Raw genomic sequence first — 21,730 nt, 5'->3', positions numbered from 1 at the left:
AATTCAAAGTAACAAGTCGATAACGAATTTTGTATTTATCATTTCTATGTTCAGATATTCTATGATTCAATCGATGTCAAGCGCAGTAAGGTGGAAAATAAATTTGATTTTAATAAAATAATTCTTTATATTTTTTGGGAAAATTCGCATAAATTTATCATTTCTATTATGAAGAAAGCGGGACTATTCTATCCTTTTCTCTAAAAACAATCAGATTTCATTTTAACACTATCAAACAAGATTTATATTTTACTACTAAATGGCATACATTCATGTTCAAATTCTAAAGGAAATTTAGCTATATATTCCAAGCTTGGTATGCAGATTTTGGAATGATCTTTGAGAATTTGGTACCAATTTGTACTGCAATTTTTATACTGAAAATACGATCCCCAAATGGAAGATCTCAAGAATTGTTTATCTGGATGTCTAGTATCATGTCCATGCATTCCTTCAGCTTGCAATTCTTCACATACTGCAACTGTATCACAATGTGAATAAACATTTGGAGTGTAAATATCTTGAATCAAATTATCTCCAATGTACAAAAATTTTGGATTTTCTTGTAGAGAATGTTGAGATAAAAATCTGTGTAAATCGATCCAATTGCCATGAGTATAAATACCTCCTAAATTCAAATCCTCATATGGAACAGGTAAAGTCTCTTTGAAACCATCTAGACCAATAAAATCTCTTTTTTGTGTGAAAAAACCAGGTTTCTTAGCATATGTTACAATAATGTCGAAATAATCTCTCCAGTTCCTACCCAAGGCAGTAGATGCAGTTAATGAAGCAAAATCAACATAAGCTCCAGTGATCAAAAACAGAAGCTTATTTTTTTTCTTTAGAATCTTAAACCAGTCAATTAAGTCATCAGAACATCTATAGTAATATTTTTCTGGATTTGATTTCATTTTGCTGAAATATATACCCTTCTCCTGTTGAAAATGATCTCTGTTGAACATATACTGGAGAGCTTCAAGTAAGTCTGGCCAAATTTTGTAGTTATTTCCAGGCTTACCATTTTCTTCATCTACAGAATCTACAGCTCGGGCATAAACTAAGCTTGCTACAATATCAAAATAATCAAGTAAAGTACGCATCTTTTCTGAATATGGGCCATTCCAAGTGTGTAATGGATCCTTTGCAAAAATATCTGTAGGTTCCCAGTGAAAATGAGGGTACACCTTCTGAATCTCATCATCATAAAGTAATTTTGTACCATGAGATGCTGCCAGAATGCGACCATCAGCAGCTATCTTCAATATATTACCATTTTCATTATCAACTATGAGTCCTTTGAGTAAAAAATCCTGTTCAACTGGCTTCAATAAATGCTTCTTTGAATATCCCTTTTGTATTAAATACTTAGCTAATATTTCATACTCCATCTCCATCATTGCACCAACTTTATATCTGGCAACAGTATTGTCTAAATCGAATCCTATACAGTCATAATCTGATAATTTGAAAGTTTTATCTGGGGTTTTGGTGGCAATGTTCCTTATTTGATTCAATGGTTCAACAGGTTCACTACACAAATTAATCAGCAGTCTTTTACGAACAACATTTCCTAGAAATTTCCTCATCATGTCAGAAGTGCTTGGAAAAGTTAAACAGACTTCTTGTGGTTGAGATTTTCAATTTGAATGACTGCTGTTTATTTGATAATCAAGAGCTTGATAACAGTTAGATACATTCTGAGACAACTAGAGATTCCATCCTCGAATAATTTTCCTTCAAAACACTTATTCAAACAATGAATTACACTTGACCCACATATCTTCTAGTTCAAAAATTGAATAAAGGAAAAGTGTAAGGGTCACACTACAAGAGATTTCAATCTTTGACAGTCATAAATGCTGATAAACAGGAAACATCTCATATTTTGCAAAAACATCTTTCTTTAGCTAACAAGGAAAGGAATGTCAAAATAACCTTAATTTTTTTCGTAAAATTCTAGTTGATAACTTCAAATTTCAGAAGCTTTGTGAAGGGAGAGCAAGTCCCACGAAATATTCAACTAATCAAATGCGTTGCATGCGAATTCCATGAAAATTCAAGAATGAAATTAAGGAATAAGTACTCATTGCGAAGAAAAAGAAAGTTGAGGAATCACCATAGATCCGACAAAAATGTTTATCAAATCACAATTTCTAAAAATTTCTTTTTAATATGATATATTAGTTAAATGTTAAATTGATACTATCTTATTTCCGTTCCGAAGTTTTAACTTTACACAAGGTGTATTTCAGGAAGATACGTATCTGTCAAGTTCTCTATGTTCAGATGAATTGCTCGCAGTGCAATTTAAGTGGGAGTGATGCGAGAATCGGTGAACTAGCTTGAGAGCAAAAATTTTGGAAAATATCAATGAAATCAGCTCTTTACTTACACTAGGAAATCAAATTTACAGTTTTGATATTGTTTTTAATAGTTTGGTAGGAAGTTTACAGTCTAATAGAAATGTGAGAGAAATATCCTCAAATTAGGAATACTTGAAGCCAGTTTCTGTCTTATGGTGACGTCTCCATTAGATCTGTCAGTGCCTCGAATTTTCGTTGTGTTCGTTCGCAAACATGAAAGGTGGGTTGAGTTTATTTCACTTCTAATGCCGGGATAAGTTCGTTGATTTTTCTTGTCGTCCCAGTTGAGTGATAAAACTATAAATTGTGATCTGCTAGAACGTATTTGTGGGTACTCCATGAATGTAAACAGTGTAAGTTAACCCCGCCCCACTACTTAATCTGTCATCTATTTATTATTACTGTTTTTTAATACTGAGGTTTACCCATTATTTAATGTCCCGGGAGGTATTTTTTCAATATATAATGTAAGAAACCTCGTTTGTTTAATCGTATCATTTTGGTAGGTCCTTTACTCCTTACTCCCACTTAAAATGGAACAGTGTACAAGTTGGAAAATCCTCAATTTTCTCAAATATGGGTAATGATTTTTCCCTCAAATAATAGTTTGCTTTGCTTGGGAATAATTTTTTGTCTGTTACTGCTAGGTGTTGAATTGTCATGATTGTAATTGTTATGTCGTCCTTCTTGACCTATATTAATCACATTTAATTGGTAAAATCAGCTACAGGTACCATTATAAGACTGCCAATTACCTGAGTCCTCTATTCTTTCTGGTATATCATTCGTCTTAATTATACTATTTTCTAAATCGTCAGATCAATGAGGCAGGTTTGGGAAATCTGTTGTGAATATTTAATATTCTAAAACACATTATTTCATGTTATCATAATAGAGGAGATAGTTTCTACAGTATAAATGATTTTTGAGACCCTATGATTGTATTGAAGGATACAGCCATTTCCAATGGATCAAATTATACTCAGTTTTGTTGATTGAGTTCATCAATAAATTATCATTTTCTAGCATCTGTGTAGTTTGTTGAAGGATTAGCAGAGGAAAATCTAGAACTGGAAATATATTCTTGCCGAAGAAGAAAATAATGGAAAATATGGAATTTAAGAGCATTGTAGAAGTTGTATTATTATAGATCTTGATTTTATACTTGATCCATATTCATTTGATAATTCATGGGTAAAATATGAAGGAGTTTCGAACATTTACTCATGATGATGAATCCAATGGTGCTGAAATGTTGAATGTCTCCTTTAAACACTGACCAATTTCAGCTGTGGCCTGTTTATGAAAAGAGTATCATTGACAGATTATGACTCATATGTTCAGAATATTGAACTTATCACTTGTATGTTTGAAATTTATAGTTTGCTCTTGATATGAGTATGACAATGGAGTTAGTTGTCTGTAGGCCAGTTACTCTCTTTGTGATTTGTGCTCAAGGTTCATCACCAATTTTCCAGTCCCCTCAATCATATGTAAATTGAACCTGGATATCCTATTCCATTCAAATATTACGTTCCTGATAGTGATTGACATCAGATTATTCGTGTTCAGGTAAAGTTCTGCCTTCGATACTTCTGTTGTTGTTGTTCTGTTCTTGTTGTGTTGATTTGAAACTCCTCAATCTGTAGGTCTTCCCTGAACAAGTAAAAAAATGCACTGAATGAAAACCTTTGTGTCACCTGAAGCCAGTAGTTGGTGTTATAATTTTCCAGCCCACCCTGATATACTTGTGTTTTCTGTGTAGCCTCCCTCTTCCTCATGCAATTGTGCTCAAGATCCTTTATTTCACGTTGAACCATGCGTTCAGGAAGTTTATAATGAGGTGCAGAGTTTGCCCTGTCATTGAGTTCATTCATCACAAGCGAACAGACAAAACATGTTTCCAGAAAGGAAAATCGCGATGTACAAGTTCAATTATTTTTCATTCACCATTGTATATTTCCTTCTTGTTTGAGTTATCTTCTCAACTCAGACTTTGACTACAATAATTAAGATAATGAATAGTTTAACTTGCTTGAAAACTGCATTCTTCCATGTTCAACCAAAAACAAGTTAGACGATATCAATTATCATATGAATGATAAATATATAAATTTTCTTATGAATCTTTGGTTTGAACTATTGGATTTATTGAATTGCACATTCACAGGCAATTGAAAAGGTGCTATTTCTGCCTGCTTGTTATTTGCGCTTTTTTGAATAAAAAAAATACAGGCCGCAAAAAATATTTTTTTTTATTTTTCCATTATGTAGATTCCGAAAAACAAGTAAAAAACGCTGTAAATTGTTGACTTAAACACGAAAAGTATAAGGTATAATGTCAAGTATTAAGGCAATCGTATTTCGAGATTCATGAGTCTATGAATAAAATTCAGGTGTAGTAACATAATTTTTATGTTGGGGGCTCCATAGCAGAAATCTTAGGGTAGGACAATAAGCATTTTCCAATTGGCAACTGTAGGATAACTAAAATACACTCAGTTATTTTGCGTAGACCGTATTTTCGGAAATAACACCTCGGAGATCGTACCAGACATGTCATATGTGCTAGTATGTGAATTGAAAGAAATTTCCAATGGAATTTTTTTTCAGGAAGTCTTGAAGCTACACAGTTATATGACATGTGGAACCTTCGCCTACTTGATATTTAGAGCAGGTAAGAATTTTAAATCATTAAAAAAATAATTGAAAATTCACACAAGAACATGTTTCGATGTTTCCCAAAAACGAATCATCAGAAATAATTCGCATCTCGATAAATTTTTTCATATGTAATTATGTATGTCATTCGAATACCCCTATCGGCTGGCCACTCCAGTTGGCCAGCTCAGATTTATTGGTCTGCAATATATAGTAAGGGAATGACCTTGGCCGAGCATGCGTGTTAACCCTCGCAGGGATGCCGGATTTGTGATAAAATACGTTGAAACGACGAATTAACCCCGACTACCCTTCAGGCAAAAGTGAAAATATCGAGGTGCTCGAATAACACAAAAAGAATGATGATTTGTTTTATAAACACCAATTGCTTATGTCTAATAACTGTATGCATGTATGTCACAGGAGTTCTTACACAACTTTCATGATGTCATCTAACCAGTTAATGGATTCATGTCTGTAAGTAACATTTACTAACCATCATATTCACTATTCAGTGTAAAAAGAAAAATTTAAGATTAGTTTCATTTCGACGTTCGTGGATATCTAAATGTTACCATTGTTGTACTAGTGGAAGGTTTTCCTTCCACTTCGAAATCTTATCAATCTCAACTTTTTTTTCGCGCCAATTGATCTCCAGTTTTTGGGAAAATATACAGATAAAAATAGGCGCCTCTGAAATTTAATTAGCTTCCAATTTTCATTGCTCTGATTGGAATATAATTTCAAACACTTTAAAAACTGGTATCAAGTCAAGAATTTCAAGTTATCTCAAAATTTTTCGAATCTTTTGAATTACACAAGTCAGTTCCAATTCATTTTGGGATATAAAAGTGTTATTTTCTTTCCAAAGTTGTCAGTAGGTGTGTTATTATTTGTCTGAGGACATATAAATTTGAAATTTTTTTCCCACTGGGTATGTTAAATAGTTATCTGTTTGCATTCAAAAATATTATATGAATCATTTGAATCTATTTTGTGTAAATAGTAATGGTGATTCAACCGATTACCTGATATGTGGTACAAGTACCACTATGACAAATATTATCAGATACGAGTGATACCTGCTGGCTATGTTACATAATGAGTGATTTATTTTTAAAATGCATAACTTGATGACTGTTCGATGAATACTAAATGTAAACAGTCAAGTTCCTCAAATCTTTACGCTAAATCTTCGCTTTAGGAGCATCCGAAGTGGTTTCTAGAATCTGCGCTATCTTCCTTATACCATGTTAGTAACAAAGCTTCGCGTTCAGCTTTCAATTAACACATAGAAAGAACAGGGTGGTAATGATTGTTCACGCTTGAATTTTCTATTCAAAAATATCAGTTTTTTATAATGTATCCGCGCTCATTTTCAATGCATTAGTGCACCTTCAAATATGGGGTTTTTTGTGCTTCCCCAAATAACAGTACATGTTTTTGTTTGGACTATGAAGGCTTAGAGTATTTAATAATTAGTTCATGACTTTTTGCATTTTGGATTTTTTTGCTATCTTTTTTTGATCTTAATTGTCTTTGCCAGTCTGGAGTACTATTGCTAAGGAGGTTTTTCTTAATTTTAGGAGGTTTTAAATTATTTCGTTCAGTAGTCGTAATGAAGACAGTAGAACAAGGTTAGTGCATGCTTTTCTTTACTTTGAAACAATAGACCTAAGCTTGGCTAAACCGATTATTGCTTTTCCACTGGCAGCCTTGTGAACAGGAGGGTGGAACAGAGACAAGAACACAGTATAACTCATACAGAAATCACTCAAAGGTAGGATTCATATGCATTTTCACCACTCATCATTACACTCCCCACACAGAGTGCGATAAAACATTTGAAAGAACATTGCTGAAAGTTTTATGGATGAATGAACTTAATCAAAGTCTCGAAAGGGCTGTATCAATTTTATCACACCAACATTTTCATTGACGTCCATAGCACTTCGGGGAAACCGAGAACTTCACATCATGTTCCTTTTCTTTCTTTTTTAGGAGAATATTGCAAGACATAGGACCAGAAATGCAGCATTACAAGTAAGTTTAGTTGGCATGCCTCAGATTCAGAATGTTCTAATGCTATCTTGTATTCCGAACAATGTCTAACCTAGTGTGTTAATTTGTTCAGGAATACCGATGGAACTGGATCTGTTAACGAAAGTGCTTATCATCACAGTAATGGACATTCAGAACATTCGCCGAACTCCAGTCATATGTCGGTGCATAGTGATGAGCCGTTAGTGCGAACACACAAACAACAGACTACGCAACAAGTGACAACAGTAACGAAAGTTGTGCGGGAGGTACAGCAGTTAGGTGATCAGCCTACGGAGTATATATCAGTACCGTTAGGGTCTTATACTCACGCACAACACACTAGACCGACGTTTGTGGACTATATGGATCAACCCTCCCATCATATGTATTCCCAATATCATCCCCACCCTCATTATTCGGACTATGAACATTATCCACCCAATCCGTATGGAGCTTATATGACTTATCCGGTTGGTGGCGAACGTCCACCAACGCCGCCTAGCCCTAGCGAACATAGTGGTGCCCCATCACCTTTGCCGTTGACTGCGCAACAGCCGAATCCTTATCTATCATCTGGCTACGACGAACTGCCCGAGCATTATAGGGTCACTCCATCACCAGGGGGTCCTATGGGCTTAGAAGCCTATCCGGATGATCAGCCCATTGTATACGGTTACGTTTCACCTTCTCCGTATGGAACGACAACTTCGCACACAGGACCCACATACGATACTCGTCCTTACGAGGAAAGCCTTAACGGGCCAGTGCCGGTAGGTTCGGCGCCAATGAGGATATTCGAGGACGATGAGCTGCAGAAGCACATCAGCAAAATGTCCATACATGGGCATAACATCGGATTGCCGCACGGCAGGGTGCATAACATTGCATCCCCGGGAAGCGTTGGAGGCGACGACGACCAAAGAGGTATGCGATGGCGCGATCCAAATTTGACTGAAGTTATAGGTTTTTTGAACAACCCCAATAATGTTATCAAAGCGAACGCGGCGGCCTATCTTCAGCACCTGTGCTACATGGACGACCCCAACAAACAGAAAACGAGAGCTCTGGGTGGCATACCACCCCTGGTCAAGTTACTCAACCACGAGTGTCACGAAGTCTACAGAAACGCTTGTGGGGCTCTGCGAAACCTATCGTACGGAAGGCAAAACGACGAGAATAAAAGAGCAATTAAGAACGCCGGCGGCATACCGGCTCTCATTACCCTGCTGCGGAGGTCCATCGAGGCCGAAATCAAAGAATTGGTCACGGGTGTTATATGGAATATGTCTTCGTGCGAAGATCTTAAAAGGAACATAATCGACGATGGTGTTAGTACTATTGTATCATATATTATAATACCTCATTCTGGTTGGGATCCCCAAGGTAATCATAGTGAAACATGCTGGTCGACCGTTTTCAGAAATGCCTCAGGCGTTCTCAGAAATGTCAGTTCGGCCGGTGAATACGCCAGGAAAAAGCTGCGGGAATGCGAAGGATTGGTAGATGCGTTATTGTTTGTTGTACGCTGTGCCATAGATAAATCCAACATAGGGAATAAAATCGTGGAAAATTGTGTCTGTATATTACGCAATCTGTCCTACAGATGTCAGGAGGTTGAGGATCCGAACTATGACAAGAATCCCCTTCCCATACAGCCACGAGTGACTGCTAGTAATTCCAAAGGTAACTATTATTCTTTCTTCGACCTGGTAAAGCACTCTTAGAGCAAGCATAAATGTGCAGTAGTGGAAAACTGTCGATTTGGTTTACAAATTCTTAGTTTCTTGGACTATCAATAGTTCTCCACAACTCATTTCTAGTGGAAACATTCATACATTAGTGAAACCAGTTAATAAGAACTACTCGTTAGCCTAATATTTCTTACTAATATTTCAGGAGAGAATTTGGGTTGTTTCGGCGGAAGTAAAAAGAAGAAAGACTCCCAGTCGGACGTCAAGGAAAGTACGTCTGGCGCTTCGAACATTGGCGGCGGGATCAGTTCTACCCCAAGGGGGGAGCCGGTACGTGGTATGGAGTTATTGTGGCAACCGGAAGTGGTACAATCGTACTTGGCCCTGCTGCAGAGCTGCTCGAATCCCGAAACTTTGGAGGCGGCAGCGGGCGCCCTTCAAAATTTGGCCGCTTGCTATTGGCAGCCCAGCATCGAAATCAGGGCAGCTGTACGGAAAGAGAAGGGGCTGCCTATACTTGTTGAGCTGCTTAGGATGGAAGTCGATCGAGTGGTATGCGCGGTTGCTACCGCACTAAGAAATTTGGCAATAGATCAACGTAACAAAGAATTAATAGGTAAGTATGCGATGAGGGATTTGGTGCAAAAACTTCCATCCGGAAATGCTCAACACGATCAAGGCACGTCGGATGACACGATAGCCGCCGTGCTGGCGACACTGAACGAAGTGATCAAGAAGAACGCCGAATTCTCCAGGTCGCTGCTAGAAACAACGGGAGTTGAAAGACTGATGACCATAACTAGGCAAAGGCAGAAGTATACGCCGCGGGTGTTGAAGTTTGCCAGTCAGGTATTATTCACGATGTGGCAACATCAAGAACTGAGGGACGTTTATAAGAAGCACGGCTGGAAAGAGCAGGACTTCGTTACGAAAACGGTGGCAGCTAGAAACGCCGGTCCAAATTCACCTAATAATGCCAATAGTACCCTTAATAGACCTATGGCCTCTCAGAGCGGGACACGTTACGAGGATAGGACGATCAAAAGGCAACCGCCTGGTGGTAGGGGGGTTGCTCCAGTTCATCCTAGGGTAAGTGATCAAATATAGCCTTAGCTTAATTCATCTGACGTTTTCATTGAAAACCTACTTTTACTGAGTGTTATAGTAAAATAACAGACCGATAACATAAGCTAACGAATGGTTCAGAGCCAATAGAATGATAATAATGTTAGTCTGTTGAAAAAACCTAGACAACTGTAGACTGGGTATTACAATAAAACGTCTAGTTGCAATATTTCATTCAATTTTGAGCATGTACATGTTTAATGTAGTGAATTAGTATGGATTAAAGTTACAAATGACGACATTTGATTTGACTCTTAGTACGCAGGGGTTCAAACTACTACCCACTGTGAAAATACTATAAAAAATTCAATTAGAGGCGCCTTAAACTTTTAGCACTGGTTTTTCCACATGAAACCAAGAGTAACTAAAATATTCCAACTATAACTCAGTATGTAAAAATGTTGTCAGTTTATGAAAATACTCGTATTTCTTGCAGAATGAGGACATCCCGATGGCTGATATGGCGTATCCGGAGGCGCAGCCCACAATGGGGAGACCTTACGCAGGCACCGGCCCCCCACCTCCTGTAAGTCACTAGTAAGCTCCTTTCCCATTCTTCTTGGAAGTCGGTGTTGCTCAAGCCTCTAGTACGCTAGGTCGACAGAAATAAAAAAATTACCCCGTAGATATATCTGTAGCCTGGGTGCGACGAGTGCGTGTACGTAGTACATGAAATCGAGCGTTAGGGCGGCGTATAGAACATGGGGCGTCATAAGATTTTCAGGGGTTGGGGGGGTCCCCGGTGGGCGGCTGCAGCGGTCAGGTAAGGCCGGCTAGGCTGCCGCAGGCTGTATACCCAGAAAAAGAGAGACGTTCGTGAAGCGGGCAGAAGTTTGCCTCATTGGTAGTAGTAATGACTGAAAGTTAGAACGCCTGCTTTCAATTTTACCTGGTTTTATGTGTATAAATTCTATCCAACAGTTTTCCTACACTTAATTCAATGTTTGACGTTATTGCCTCCAACAATATCACACAATCTAGAAAACTCTGACTCTGAAAATATGCGACCAAAGATTATTCATTCAGATCGATTCATTTGGCCTGTCCAGTAGATTTTTTTTTTTTTTCGGAAAAAAATTATCTCGAAATCCGTAAAAAAATTTGTTTGCCTGTGTGTGTATGCAATCTATTGTGGGAACTAAACTTCAATTGTTCACGTTTCCAGCATAAGGACAATCTGTGAACGATAAATATAGCGAAGCTGCAGTGAAAAGTGAGAGGCATCAACGTATCAAGATCAACGCTTTATGAATTATCCCGCTGTACAGCTACGTGGTTAATTTCTTATTGATCGAATAAATACCTGCACGTTAATTGGCAATTTTTTCGCTTCATGTAATTTCTATATGAAGTTATCATTTCAATTATCAAAACGTATTTCCTTCATTCAGGAGTAAAACAGTCATCTAGTCATCTTCTGTGTTTTGGAATGTGTTAACGATTCTGTTCTACAATCCACACTAAAATCGGCCCTTTTTGGACCTGTCTTGTGAATGTGAGGACTAGAACTGATGTTATAATGATTTTACCGTTTATATGCATGGGACGTCAGAACGCGGTTAATCTAGACCGCGATCACATAAAACTGGATCGACTTCATCAGTTCGGTGCATTATAATCTCATTTTTGACCATGAACATTTAATTATGATACATTATTCGCATCGATGAAACGGGTTCCATATAAGACGGTTGAGCTGAAGTGTGAACGTTAAAGATGATCGTGACCTCATGTAAATCTTCTCGGTCTTCGGAATAAAGAAAAGGCGTTTCGACAAATTTATTAATATAGGAAGGTACTTGTATGAGGAAACTTATAAATACCTAAGAGGCAATAATATCTTCGGTGCTATTCATAATGGACCTGTATTGGCCCCCTACTATTAACGCAAAAAATTTTAATTTGAAAGAGGGCCTCGAGATCAATAGCACAGGTCCGTATTATGCGTTCAAGCCTGCTGTCAAACGATTTTTGCCGATGCACCGATTGTTGATCATTTCAATCTCGTTTGCAGAAGCGGCGACCTTAAAAGAGGTTTTCTCCCCTAGATCGATCGAATTATGGGAAGAATACTGCATATCCTCAGGCAGAATTTGATATCTGTGGTATACAGCTTGCGTTTCGGGTGCCACCGGGGGCCCTGTCAGCCCCGAGCTGGACCTCTTCCTGACCGTACTTCTGTTGCAGCCCGAACCAGTCTACGCCCAAGTGAATTTGGAGAAGAAGCGTAATAGACAGGCTGCCCCGAACCACATTGACGAGGCAACTGCCCCGCTGCCTGGCATACCTCCGGCAGGCAAAGATTCCTGGGTGTAGCACGGTCTAAATTCGTTTACGCCATATATAGCCCGATCCCAAGGCTGAGTAGCCTGAATGCGAGACAGCAAATTGTGACTTTCTCAACCTCTTGATTACCCTTGTTTATCTGTGTCGTTGGTTGACACTTTTGGCCGCGGTACCTCGGTCGGAGTCGAAACGAGAGGTACACCCCATCGTTTACAGTAGCATCGAGATCCCGACCTTATCGACCTCAACCGTCATTCGGATGACGATTTTTTTTAGAAAGATTACATGGTATTATATCCCAAAATTCATCTCAATAATTTTTATATTTATAGATCAATATAATAACGGGTTTGTAACCGAACCTAATTTCATGGCATTCTTGAGCAAATAATTTTGCATGGCATTATTTTCCATTCATAGGTAGTCATAACCGAAAAATAATTGAAGTTGTTCATCCGCCACTCTCAACATTCTCTTAACTTTCTAGTAAAAACGAAAAATTAACTAGATAATTTTAGGGATTTTAGGGGGTTAATGGTTATGGGGAGGTCCATCAGAGCTTTTGGACAGTGCTGATTTACCCCAAGAAATATTATACAGTAGCATTCGATTCCGATGTGAATTATTCGAGAAATCAACTTTTTTTTGACTTGTTTGCTACTGTTCGTTCTATTTTTTTCTTTGACTTGGAGCAATGATAGTTCGTACATATAACTTTATGAAGATACCAGTCATGCGTATTAAAGAGAGGGTGTCGATTAGGTTGGAATCTCGAAATCGTCTGAATTATGCAAGAGAGTCGATCATATTCAAAATCTCTCATAGTTTTCTTTCTGATCTAGGGAGCGCGGTACATCGGTAGGATTATAAGGCACTAAATTGTTGTTGCAATCACTTCCAATCGAACTGATGTGAATTCTAAATTGATTTTTACACTTACCCATTATGACTATTTGATATTGTAGAGAATATAAGAATGTTTTAGTAGGAATGAAATGTGAGTGATGATTTTCCGTGATAGATTGATTATATTGTCCTAGATTTTAGAATAGAAACTTGTATTATCAGTATTTCCCTAGGCCCTAGGGAATCTCAATTGCTCTACTGAAAGGATTATGTGAGTTGCCATAAAGTGATAATAGAGAAGTAAAAAACCGTATTAGTGATACCGAATAAGCGGATAATTTTGATTTAGGTTTATTCTCCGATTGTTGGAATCAGAAAGAGGTTGGGAAAGGCCTCAAATTCTCACGAATATGTTGGGCAGCAATAAATTTGCGCTAAGTTTCGTTATTGGCCAAATAGTTTGTGCATACCCTGATATTATAGCTATATTTTTTTATTCGCCTTCCTTTTTGTTCATTCCGTCCATTCAGTGCAGTTATCGCTGAGCTTCTTTCAGAGGTATAGCATTACTCATAAGTTTTGGTCGCGATGAATTTATTTATTTTTTATTTCTTGCCTAAAACGAATTGCTGTCCAAATTTTCCATTGAACGTTTTTTCGGGGGAGTGGCCTAACATTATATCAATGTTCTGTCGCATGTTCAGATAAATAATGCACTGATTTATGATAAATATATATTATTTAGTTTGTGGTTTACTGTGATCAGCTTCTCGAAAGGCAGACTAACGAGAGTGTCACAGATGAAAATATTTTACCAATTCGATACTGCAAAGATTTTATTTTGCCATATGGGTTGTGCACTTGGTGTTGAGAGACTGTGGCCTTTATTTAGTGTCGAATTGATCAGCAGATTTGTGCAATATGACTTGTAGATTGTTCCAGACTCTACATTTCAATCTTCTCTGTGTCAAGTCTATTTTAGATGTCTATTTTGAGATACCCCAATCGATTGAATTTATTATTATGTTTTATTTTATATGAATATCTCCAATTTTAGGTGCAATAATTTCTTCCCAACAGAAGATATGGAGTGTTGAGTTTAGAGCAGCCTGTATTTGATTAAGCCTTATTACTTTAAGTAATCTTTAAGCTCACGAAAGACAGCTAATGGTGATGTTAGGGTCGAACGTTAATTCAAATATAAGTGTATTTGCGTGTGGAAATGTCAGAATGTCCCAAGTTTTGATCGATTTAAAGCAATATTATGACCAAATAATGGATTGTACAGTGTGAATTTTAAATATGTAGATGTTTTAACAAATTGTCAGCACTTTTATCTCAATTCTGCACCATTAGTAAAAATGATATCAAAGTTGAAGAACCACTTACCCATTTCTTTGTAGACTCGGTGGTGTAGCTGAAAATAAACATAAAATGATGAGATACTGACAGAATTTTGTTGTTTGAATAGTGTCGAATGTTATTCAAACCGATTTTATAGGAATTTTTTATAATTTTATTTGAAGAAAGATGAAAAATCAATGAATCAATACCATTTGCTTGTTATTACATGTATTAGATTGATATGGCCGATACTTGATGGAAATATTTATGATTTCAGTATTCTACACACAAATTGATTACATTTCATCTGAAGTTTCTACTCGGTACCAACGTTAACAAACGAAATTTCACGAATGATTTAAGTTTGAATGGATCTTACCATATTTATAGAGAGACAGTTAAAATATCTTACTTGTCGAAAACTCACGCTGTACGTACGTACATACATACTCAACATTTGTATATTTTCGTTGTATAAACGATATGTTATGAAAATAAATGAAAGTTTTCTAACCATTTGGTTTTATTGAAAGGATTCAGTGGTTGACGATCATTTAGATGATCTACATTGTTTTAGATTTGTTTTGGAACTTGGAGCATTCAGCATTGTCAAAATGTTTATATCAAGCGGAATTTTTTTATCACCAAGTTTAGTTACATAAGGACGGGATCAGGAGGGATATGTAGTAGTGTAATACGTCCCTATTGAAACCTTTTCTATATCCATCAGTATTCCATCTACTTAGTGAAGTGAAATATTGTTTTGAAACTTATAGGGCAATTAGTACCTGTTTATTTGAACAAATTTTATAGAGTATAATCATTACTTTTGCTCAGTTGTATATTTATTGTGGGATTCAGAAATGTACAGAATCATTAAGGTGTCTCAATTTTCCATATTATTCCACTGCAAATTGTATTCCATATTTTGTAGAAATAGATGTATATATTTATATATTTTTTTTTATATAATTTTATGATTGAGATTTTGAAATAAGAGGAACTCAATAAGAAAGATTGTTTGATTTGCTCATAAATTTTCACTATATCCTCAACAACAAAAAGTATATATTAAAGGACCTTGCTCCCACATTCAAATAATTCTTAATGAAGAGTACCAGGCTAGATTGGGGTAATATTTGAGCGAAGAAAATCTATGAGTCATCATTGGTAGTGATAATTTTATCTTTGTGGCACCCTTTTCTGTGATCTGCTATTGCCTGTACATATTCATTTGCATCTAAAATTCTTTAAACGTTGTTTTATTTTATTTTGTTTTTATACGATTTGATTTTTTCATTTGAATGAATTTATTATATTTAAATTGAAAAGAAACTGATAAGAATTTATAGATATATTATAGAAATTGTTTTTTATCATATTGTGTAATGATCTATTCCATTTACTAGTATTGGATCATTTTCCAAATATTTGAACCAATTCAAAAATACCATAGTAATTTTTAATATTGTTTCTTATAAATTTATTATTAATTTATGTGTTTCTGTTCATTTTAAACCCATCCCTCTTATTCATAAGCTTCTGAAACTTTAAAAAAAAAGCTCTTCAAAATTCCTTTTTTTTTCTCCTAACAATTAAAATTTTTGCCTAACTTCAATTGGCAAATATTGAGCACACTCGTTGAAAGTTTTATTGATGATAATATAATTTTCAAAAAACTAGTGACTCCCTTATATGTGGATATGAGAATGCACTAGATGTGCAAATGAATAACAAATTTTTTCGAATTATATTGGGAGTAAATCATCAGGTGGATAAATAAGGTAAGTATTTTCAGTAGAAATGATTACAACTCACATAAGATAACGCAGAATAATAAAAGAAACTGTTTTATCGTCAATAATGTCGATTATTCGGAAAATAAAAGAATATTTCTAATAACTTCCATACAGAACTGTTGCCAGAAAAGACTCTTTCTAAGCCTAAATGTTGATCGGCGCATTATTCAAATGATTTATGATATAAAAGTAGAAAAACGCGTTATAACCAACTTCTACTCTCTGACGATGTTGATCATCAGTCGTTTGTGTAATGTTTGTAAGATACTGGAATATGGTATCGAACAACTGGCAAGGGTAATACTAGTTAGATTCTTCCTCACGATGCGATTTATAGATATATCATAATATTTCGGAAATAAGGTGTGGAAGTTGCAGAGTGAATTTTCAATCTCAAATGAGTGAATGGATTCATACTCTTACGAGGTTGAGTGACAACTGTTTATTGTTTCCACTAAACATTATTTTTGTCATAAGTAATCACGTATTCACATGATGAATTAGTTTACAAGGCGATCAGCACTTAGAATGAGGTGCGGAAATCTTTATACAGCCTAATCGTTTATTCCCAGTTGGTACTCGTACACCTACAACGTATAAATGAATTTTTTCCGTATGGATTGGATATATTGGATAATACGTACAAGGCGAACTTATTTACAAGCATTGCGGATGAACTTTAGTATAACTGTTTTTCCGTTTATAGGTACTATGAGAATTAGTTAAAACCGAAACTGTTGATTTTAGGAGCCATACCAGCGTATGGAGGAAAATTATTTTTGATTGTAAAATGAATTCTATGAATTTTTGACTGGTAAAATTGGTCGCATCTATATTCACTTTTGAATCCATAATGAACTGTTTTTTTAACGTTATTACAAACGGGGAACAATGTATTCGTGAAATAAATCATCATATTGAGGAAACCAAACAAACTATAGATACCTTTACCAACACCAATAATAAGATAAGTACTGAAATTAGATCAACAGGGAACAACCCATTGATACAAGCTCGTCCAATATGTAGCATAAAAAAGTATGAAGTCTCGCATCGAATAATACTAAATAATGGAAATAACGCGTTAAGCCTAATGAACGTTTCGTAAGAACTTACAGAGGTATAAATAATCAACAAAAGTGATCGCAATCTTTCAACTATTTCTGTGTGCCCTTATTTTGATGTCACATGAAATATGCGATGCCGAAATGAGGTGTGAAATAGCTAAAAGCTATTATCATTGGATCTAAATGAGACGAATTTGAATCAGTTGCTATATATGACCACATAAGTTTATCTTAGAGACCCCACTGTCTTCGAGGCCCTGAAAAAAACGGTATAATTGTCCCTTCAGTAGTTCAACGCTTCTGGTGAGTTGCATTTTTTTCCAATGTCTCTAATATTCGAACTGTCGAGCCGTAAACACTTTATTTTCCGAAGAACGAGAGCTGCGGACTTGTAATAGACATTTTTTTGCGATAAAATTCAGTAAATAGGTACTGATGGAAAAATTTTGATGAAAAGAAAAGCAAAGTACTGGTTTTCCACCCGATCAGATCTTTATTGTTGTAGATATTGGTAAGAATGCAAGCAGCAGGATAGAGAAAACTTCATTGGAAGGAGAAGCAGAAACAACTTTTTTCAGCACCTCGCGAAAATAGTCACGGTCGGTTGGTAATTTTCCATTGCGATATTCGACTGCGAAAGGCCCATAACAAAGGGATACGTATCGAATCCATCAATTTCAGGTTTATAGTCAGTCATCATCGTGAATTTCATGGCATAAATCAAAGTGTAGTTGCCCGTAACTCCGTGGATAAATATACCTCGAAGATCCGATGTCGCAGACACACTTCCTGTGCTCCCTGATACGTTCTCTGTTCGTTTATCTGGAAGGCGACAAAGGGCCAAATTTTATTATTAACCACCTGCCCCGGGGAACGGCACACAGCGGCGGTGAGATTTAAGATTTCAGTAGGAAGACGCTGTTGAACATCTGTTATCTGCGCCGGATAACAAAATATGTTATTTAATGGACGGTGAAGGATTTCGATGCAATGAAGATCGAGGAGGAATCTCACTGAAATGATGAGAGTATCGATAATTTCAAGAGGCACAGATACTATGTGAAGGACGTCGACCAAACATATGTTTCTGGAGAGTGAAGGATGTGTGATAAGACACTGAACGAGGAAAGCAAATGCTTTGCACGCGATAATAAACTGGTTCAAATTCGTTTTTTTACCTTATCTACAGTTGTGCACAGATATATGGGTTCGATAGAATGCGAAATTGGCCAAACTTCAGAAAGACTAGATTCCGAGATCAGAGATTTACCTAATTTGAGCTGCCATGCACTGTAAGGTTTCAGCCTATAACAAGCTCTACGAGATAAATTTCATTCTAGTCAGAGAACAACTAATGTCCTTCATTATTCTATTTGTAGTCTACTACTACTCTAGCTCCAATATCTATTGAGAGGTCAGCTTGAGAGTGCCAAATATACATAACTCTGTCTGCAGCAAGGTAGTACCAAAAAACTTGCTGGGAACAAAATGAACCGTTGTTCATATATACGATTGTCTTTTCCTGTTCAACTACCTTCCCATGAATGGGATCTAGTTACCCTATATTTATTTACTTGATGCATACTGGAATAATAAATCATCTCACTCAAATAACCCACTGTGATATCGGTATCGGATTTCCAATAATGGCAATAAATATGAGTAGGTATCAAAGCTTACAGGAAGCGAAAAACACTGAAAATAAACCGGGGCCGTAACTCAAAGCTTATTTCAGGAATAATAAATTAATCTTACTACTTCAGAAAGTAAGTTGTAACCGGACGTAAAAGAAAAAACATATCAGACACAGTGGAGTATCCATAATGAAAGGTAGATGGTCCTCGAGAAGAATACAGGAATAAAATAGTATAATGTAGTTCCAAAAATAATGTGGGCCGGAAACGGAAGCTGAGCCTGGTGTTTCCTTGGCAGGGATGTGAAAAATCCCTGTCCGCGCTAAATATGAGATGTTGATCCTTATTATGTCATGCAACGTGAGGAAATTATAACAGCGGATTGTTGTATCTTGATAAAACATAACCACACTTCCTGAACGGAAGGTAGGTGGCTGTCGTTTATATGTATGCAAGGGCGGGCAATGTGTGGAAATCCCCTGATTTATCTTCAATTTATAGGACAGCTTCAACCAATCTGTTTTGGAAATTAAATTTTTCTCAATCTCGGAACTAATCACAAACTGTAATTAACAAATTTGTAAGAACCATTCATTATTCATTCATTTACTTGTCTATTACCTAATCTTTTTATTCGCGCATAAGCCAAGATAAAAGCTAATGTGAAAATTAACAATTTCTCTTTCACCTCTTTCAATTCATTTTACCTTTCTGTTGATGATAAATTCTTAGAAAAAGCCTGGACTGACTTTGTTCAATCAAATTTTCAAATAGGTAACTATTTAGTCCTCAATGAATGAAAGCCATGATGATTATTGTGATACATTCCGGTTTTACCAGATTGCAACCTGCTAGTTTCACACAAATCTAAATCAATTAAACAAACATTGACAATGTTCAAAAGTTGCATGTCGTTGAAAAAACATAAAGTGAATCGTGAATCTATTGGAGAACCAAACTGATATCAAGTGCCTCTGGGTATTATACATTAGGTCTGAATTTTTCGAATTCCTGGAGCTTTTTATCCGTTGTAGGTAACTACGTACTTGCAATGTCAAATAATTTTATGAGGTCACCTAAAAGCACATGTGGCCCATTGTTTGTCCGAGTATGTCGCAGTATATCTGCTTTTAATGCACAGCAAAGATTGATACCGTCTAATGTACACATTAATCAGTCACTCAATCTAACTACTCGACCTTCAGGCTTTTATTATTGGGACACTATCGGAAATAATTCCAGTGACTGTTCAAAAAAGAATGCTCGACAAATATCAAAGAAGGTACTTATTTATCAAGAAACAAAACAATGCATACCATAACTGTATACACTTTATGTGTTTTAAACACTCTATCTCATGAAAATTCATCGCTTCACTCTCTTTTAATCGGAAATGTTGAGTGACGGACAGTATGGGCAGTTTAATGATATTAATTAAAAAAAATCGTTCGAGTGAAACTGAACCTTCCAGCCCTTGGATCATGACTAATGAACGCGGATTACATTGTGCCTAAATAAACTTAATGATAAAAGTTATCTCATTAACGACTATGTTTTCTGTTATTGTATTCTTACAACTGCACGAAAATCTGGATCTTGGATTTCTTCCTGTTATGATACCTCCAAGTAAAGGTGTTTTCTGAGTGCACCCCGCAGGAGTTCAGTGAACCAAAATTAATATTTGCTGAAATCAATTCGTTTTTGTCCCATGGCCAGGGCGTCAATAATGAAAGGTTCAAAAACATTCTGGATTCAGCAAATCCAAGTACGACTCGTTCGATTCGAAATTGTATCAATTAAAAATTGTATCCTGTGATCTGTAATTTTTCATGGAAAAATATTTTCAGAGAGAGGTGGAATTCGCAGTGCCTGCATTATTCAAGGTAATTCTGAAAACGGCACCATAACAATAAATGAGTACAGTATGCATCAATATGAGATGGGACATTTACATAGAGGCATCGCTAAAAATTGCATTTCAATGTTTTTTACGGAAAAAATTACATAACAGTCAAGTGGAAGTCCGACTGGCCTGGAGATGGGTCCTGCTCTACAATAAATTTCATGAGAATTTAACGTTCAGATCACACTGACGAATAAATTCTTGGAAACCTCAACAATTCTCATTTTTCCTCAAAATCATAACTCGTTCAACTAGCTCCTAGGCGCTCCTGAATTCAACAAAGAATCATGCGAGAGAAACCTCTTCTTTTCCAATTCTCTGCATCAGAATCACCCTGTATGTCCTTTTCCCTATCGTACTCGTAGTTTTAGATTCTAGTCTCGATCAGGGTGGTTTAAAGATAGAAGCACTCTTCTCCTTCAACAGTCGAAGCGGAGTGATTTGCATTTGTCCTTCTATTCTTTATTCCAATTTTATTTCATCTGAGTAGAGTATCCAGAAATGACGAGAAAAAAAAATTGACGTTTTTATGTGCCTAGGTGGGCTGCAAATTCTCAATCGGAGGCAACGTGCTTATATTACAAAATTCCCTCATAAATGGGCGCATAACAGGTTGAACGTACTTGGGCGTTTTGTATGTGGGATTCGTCAATAAATTGAATATAATTTTCAGGTAGGCTCTCTTGAAGTTATTCACTGCATCTTTAATAAATCGATACCGGATACTACGGCATCGTACATGCTTGTTTTTTCGAATAATTCGAAAAGTTCACCATACTATATGGTACTTATGCAAAGGTCGCGCCGTTTGGGCAAGGAGAAAATAAATGTCTTCATTAATTTTCAACGTGCCATAACGCCTCGTCCCCGGCTTCTTGAAGAAGTTGAACCGAAGAGAGATGGTCTTCATTAATGATTCCATTCGGATGATCGATTCTATGTAAATTTTTGCGATTTCCTCTGGG

At 36.4% G+C, this 21,730-nt stretch overlaps 2 protein-coding genes across 26 annotated transcripts; one reads left to right on the top strand and one right to left on the bottom strand.

Annotated features, from left to right (window-relative positions):
- Positions 1 to 107: 107 nt before the first annotated feature.
- Positions 108 to 2,028, bottom strand: LOC123321832 (5'-nucleotidase domain-containing protein 1-like). The gene has a single exon (XM_044909613.1). It carries the CDS (start codon positions 1,590 to 1,592, stop codon positions 243 to 245), a length of 1,350 nt encoding a protein of 449 aa, XP_044765548.1. The 5' UTR covers positions 1,593 to 2,028; the 3' UTR covers positions 108 to 242.
- Positions 2,029 to 2,295: 267 nt separating this feature from the next.
- Positions 2,296 to 14,875, top strand: LOC123321827 (catenin delta-2). 25 transcript variants are annotated; one of them, XM_044909591.1, is made up of 10 exons: positions 2,297 to 2,586; positions 4,980 to 5,043; positions 5,451 to 5,504; positions 6,614 to 6,664; positions 6,742 to 6,807; positions 7,029 to 7,070; positions 7,162 to 8,753; positions 8,967 to 9,850; positions 10,323 to 10,412; positions 12,074 to 14,875. In XM_044909591.1, exons 6-10 carry the CDS (start codon positions 7,057 to 7,059, stop codon positions 12,200 to 12,202), a joined length of 2,709 nt encoding a protein of 902 aa, XP_044765526.1. In that variant the 5' UTR covers positions 2,297 to 2,586; positions 4,980 to 5,043; positions 5,451 to 5,504; positions 6,614 to 6,664; positions 6,742 to 6,807; positions 7,029 to 7,056; the 3' UTR covers positions 12,203 to 14,875. The 25 variants fall into 25 exon arrangements, with proteins under 25 accessions (XP_044765537.1, XP_044765544.1, XP_044765522.1 ...); XM_044909592.1 differs by having other exon boundaries at positions 2,297 to 2,719; XM_044909596.1 differs by lacking the exon at positions 2,297 to 2,586 and adding an exon at positions 3,443 to 3,938.
- The last annotated feature ends 6,855 nt before the right edge of the window (positions 14,876 to 21,730 follow it).

Source organism: Coccinella septempunctata, chromosome X, assembly GCF_907165205.1.
Source record: "Coccinella septempunctata chromosome X, icCocSept1.1, whole genome shotgun sequence".
In the NCBI taxonomy this organism is placed as follows: Eukaryota; Metazoa; Arthropoda; class Insecta; order Coleoptera; family Coccinellidae; genus Coccinella; species Coccinella septempunctata.
The sequence above is the reverse complement of the archived record's forward strand: the minus strand, read 5'-3'. Positions and strand labels throughout refer to the sequence as shown.

Excerpts from the sequence above, each read along its gene's own strand:
- LOC123321827 (XM_044909587.1), top strand. The coding sequence starts at position 5,470 with ATGATGTCATCTAACCAGTTAATGGATTCATGTCT. Across the intron at positions 5,505-7,028 it reads CAGTTAATGGATTCATGTCT|GAGAATATTGCAAGACATAG; the intron begins GTAAGTAACATT and ends TTTCTTTTTTAG. Across the intron at positions 9,851-10,322 it reads TTGCTCCAGTTCATCCTAGG|AATGAGGACATCCCGATGGC; the intron begins GTAAGTGATCAA and ends TATTTCTTGCAG.
- LOC123321832 (XM_044909613.1), bottom strand. The coding sequence starts at position 1,592 with ATGATGAGGAAATTTCTAGGAAATGTTGTTCGTAAAAGACTGCTGATT.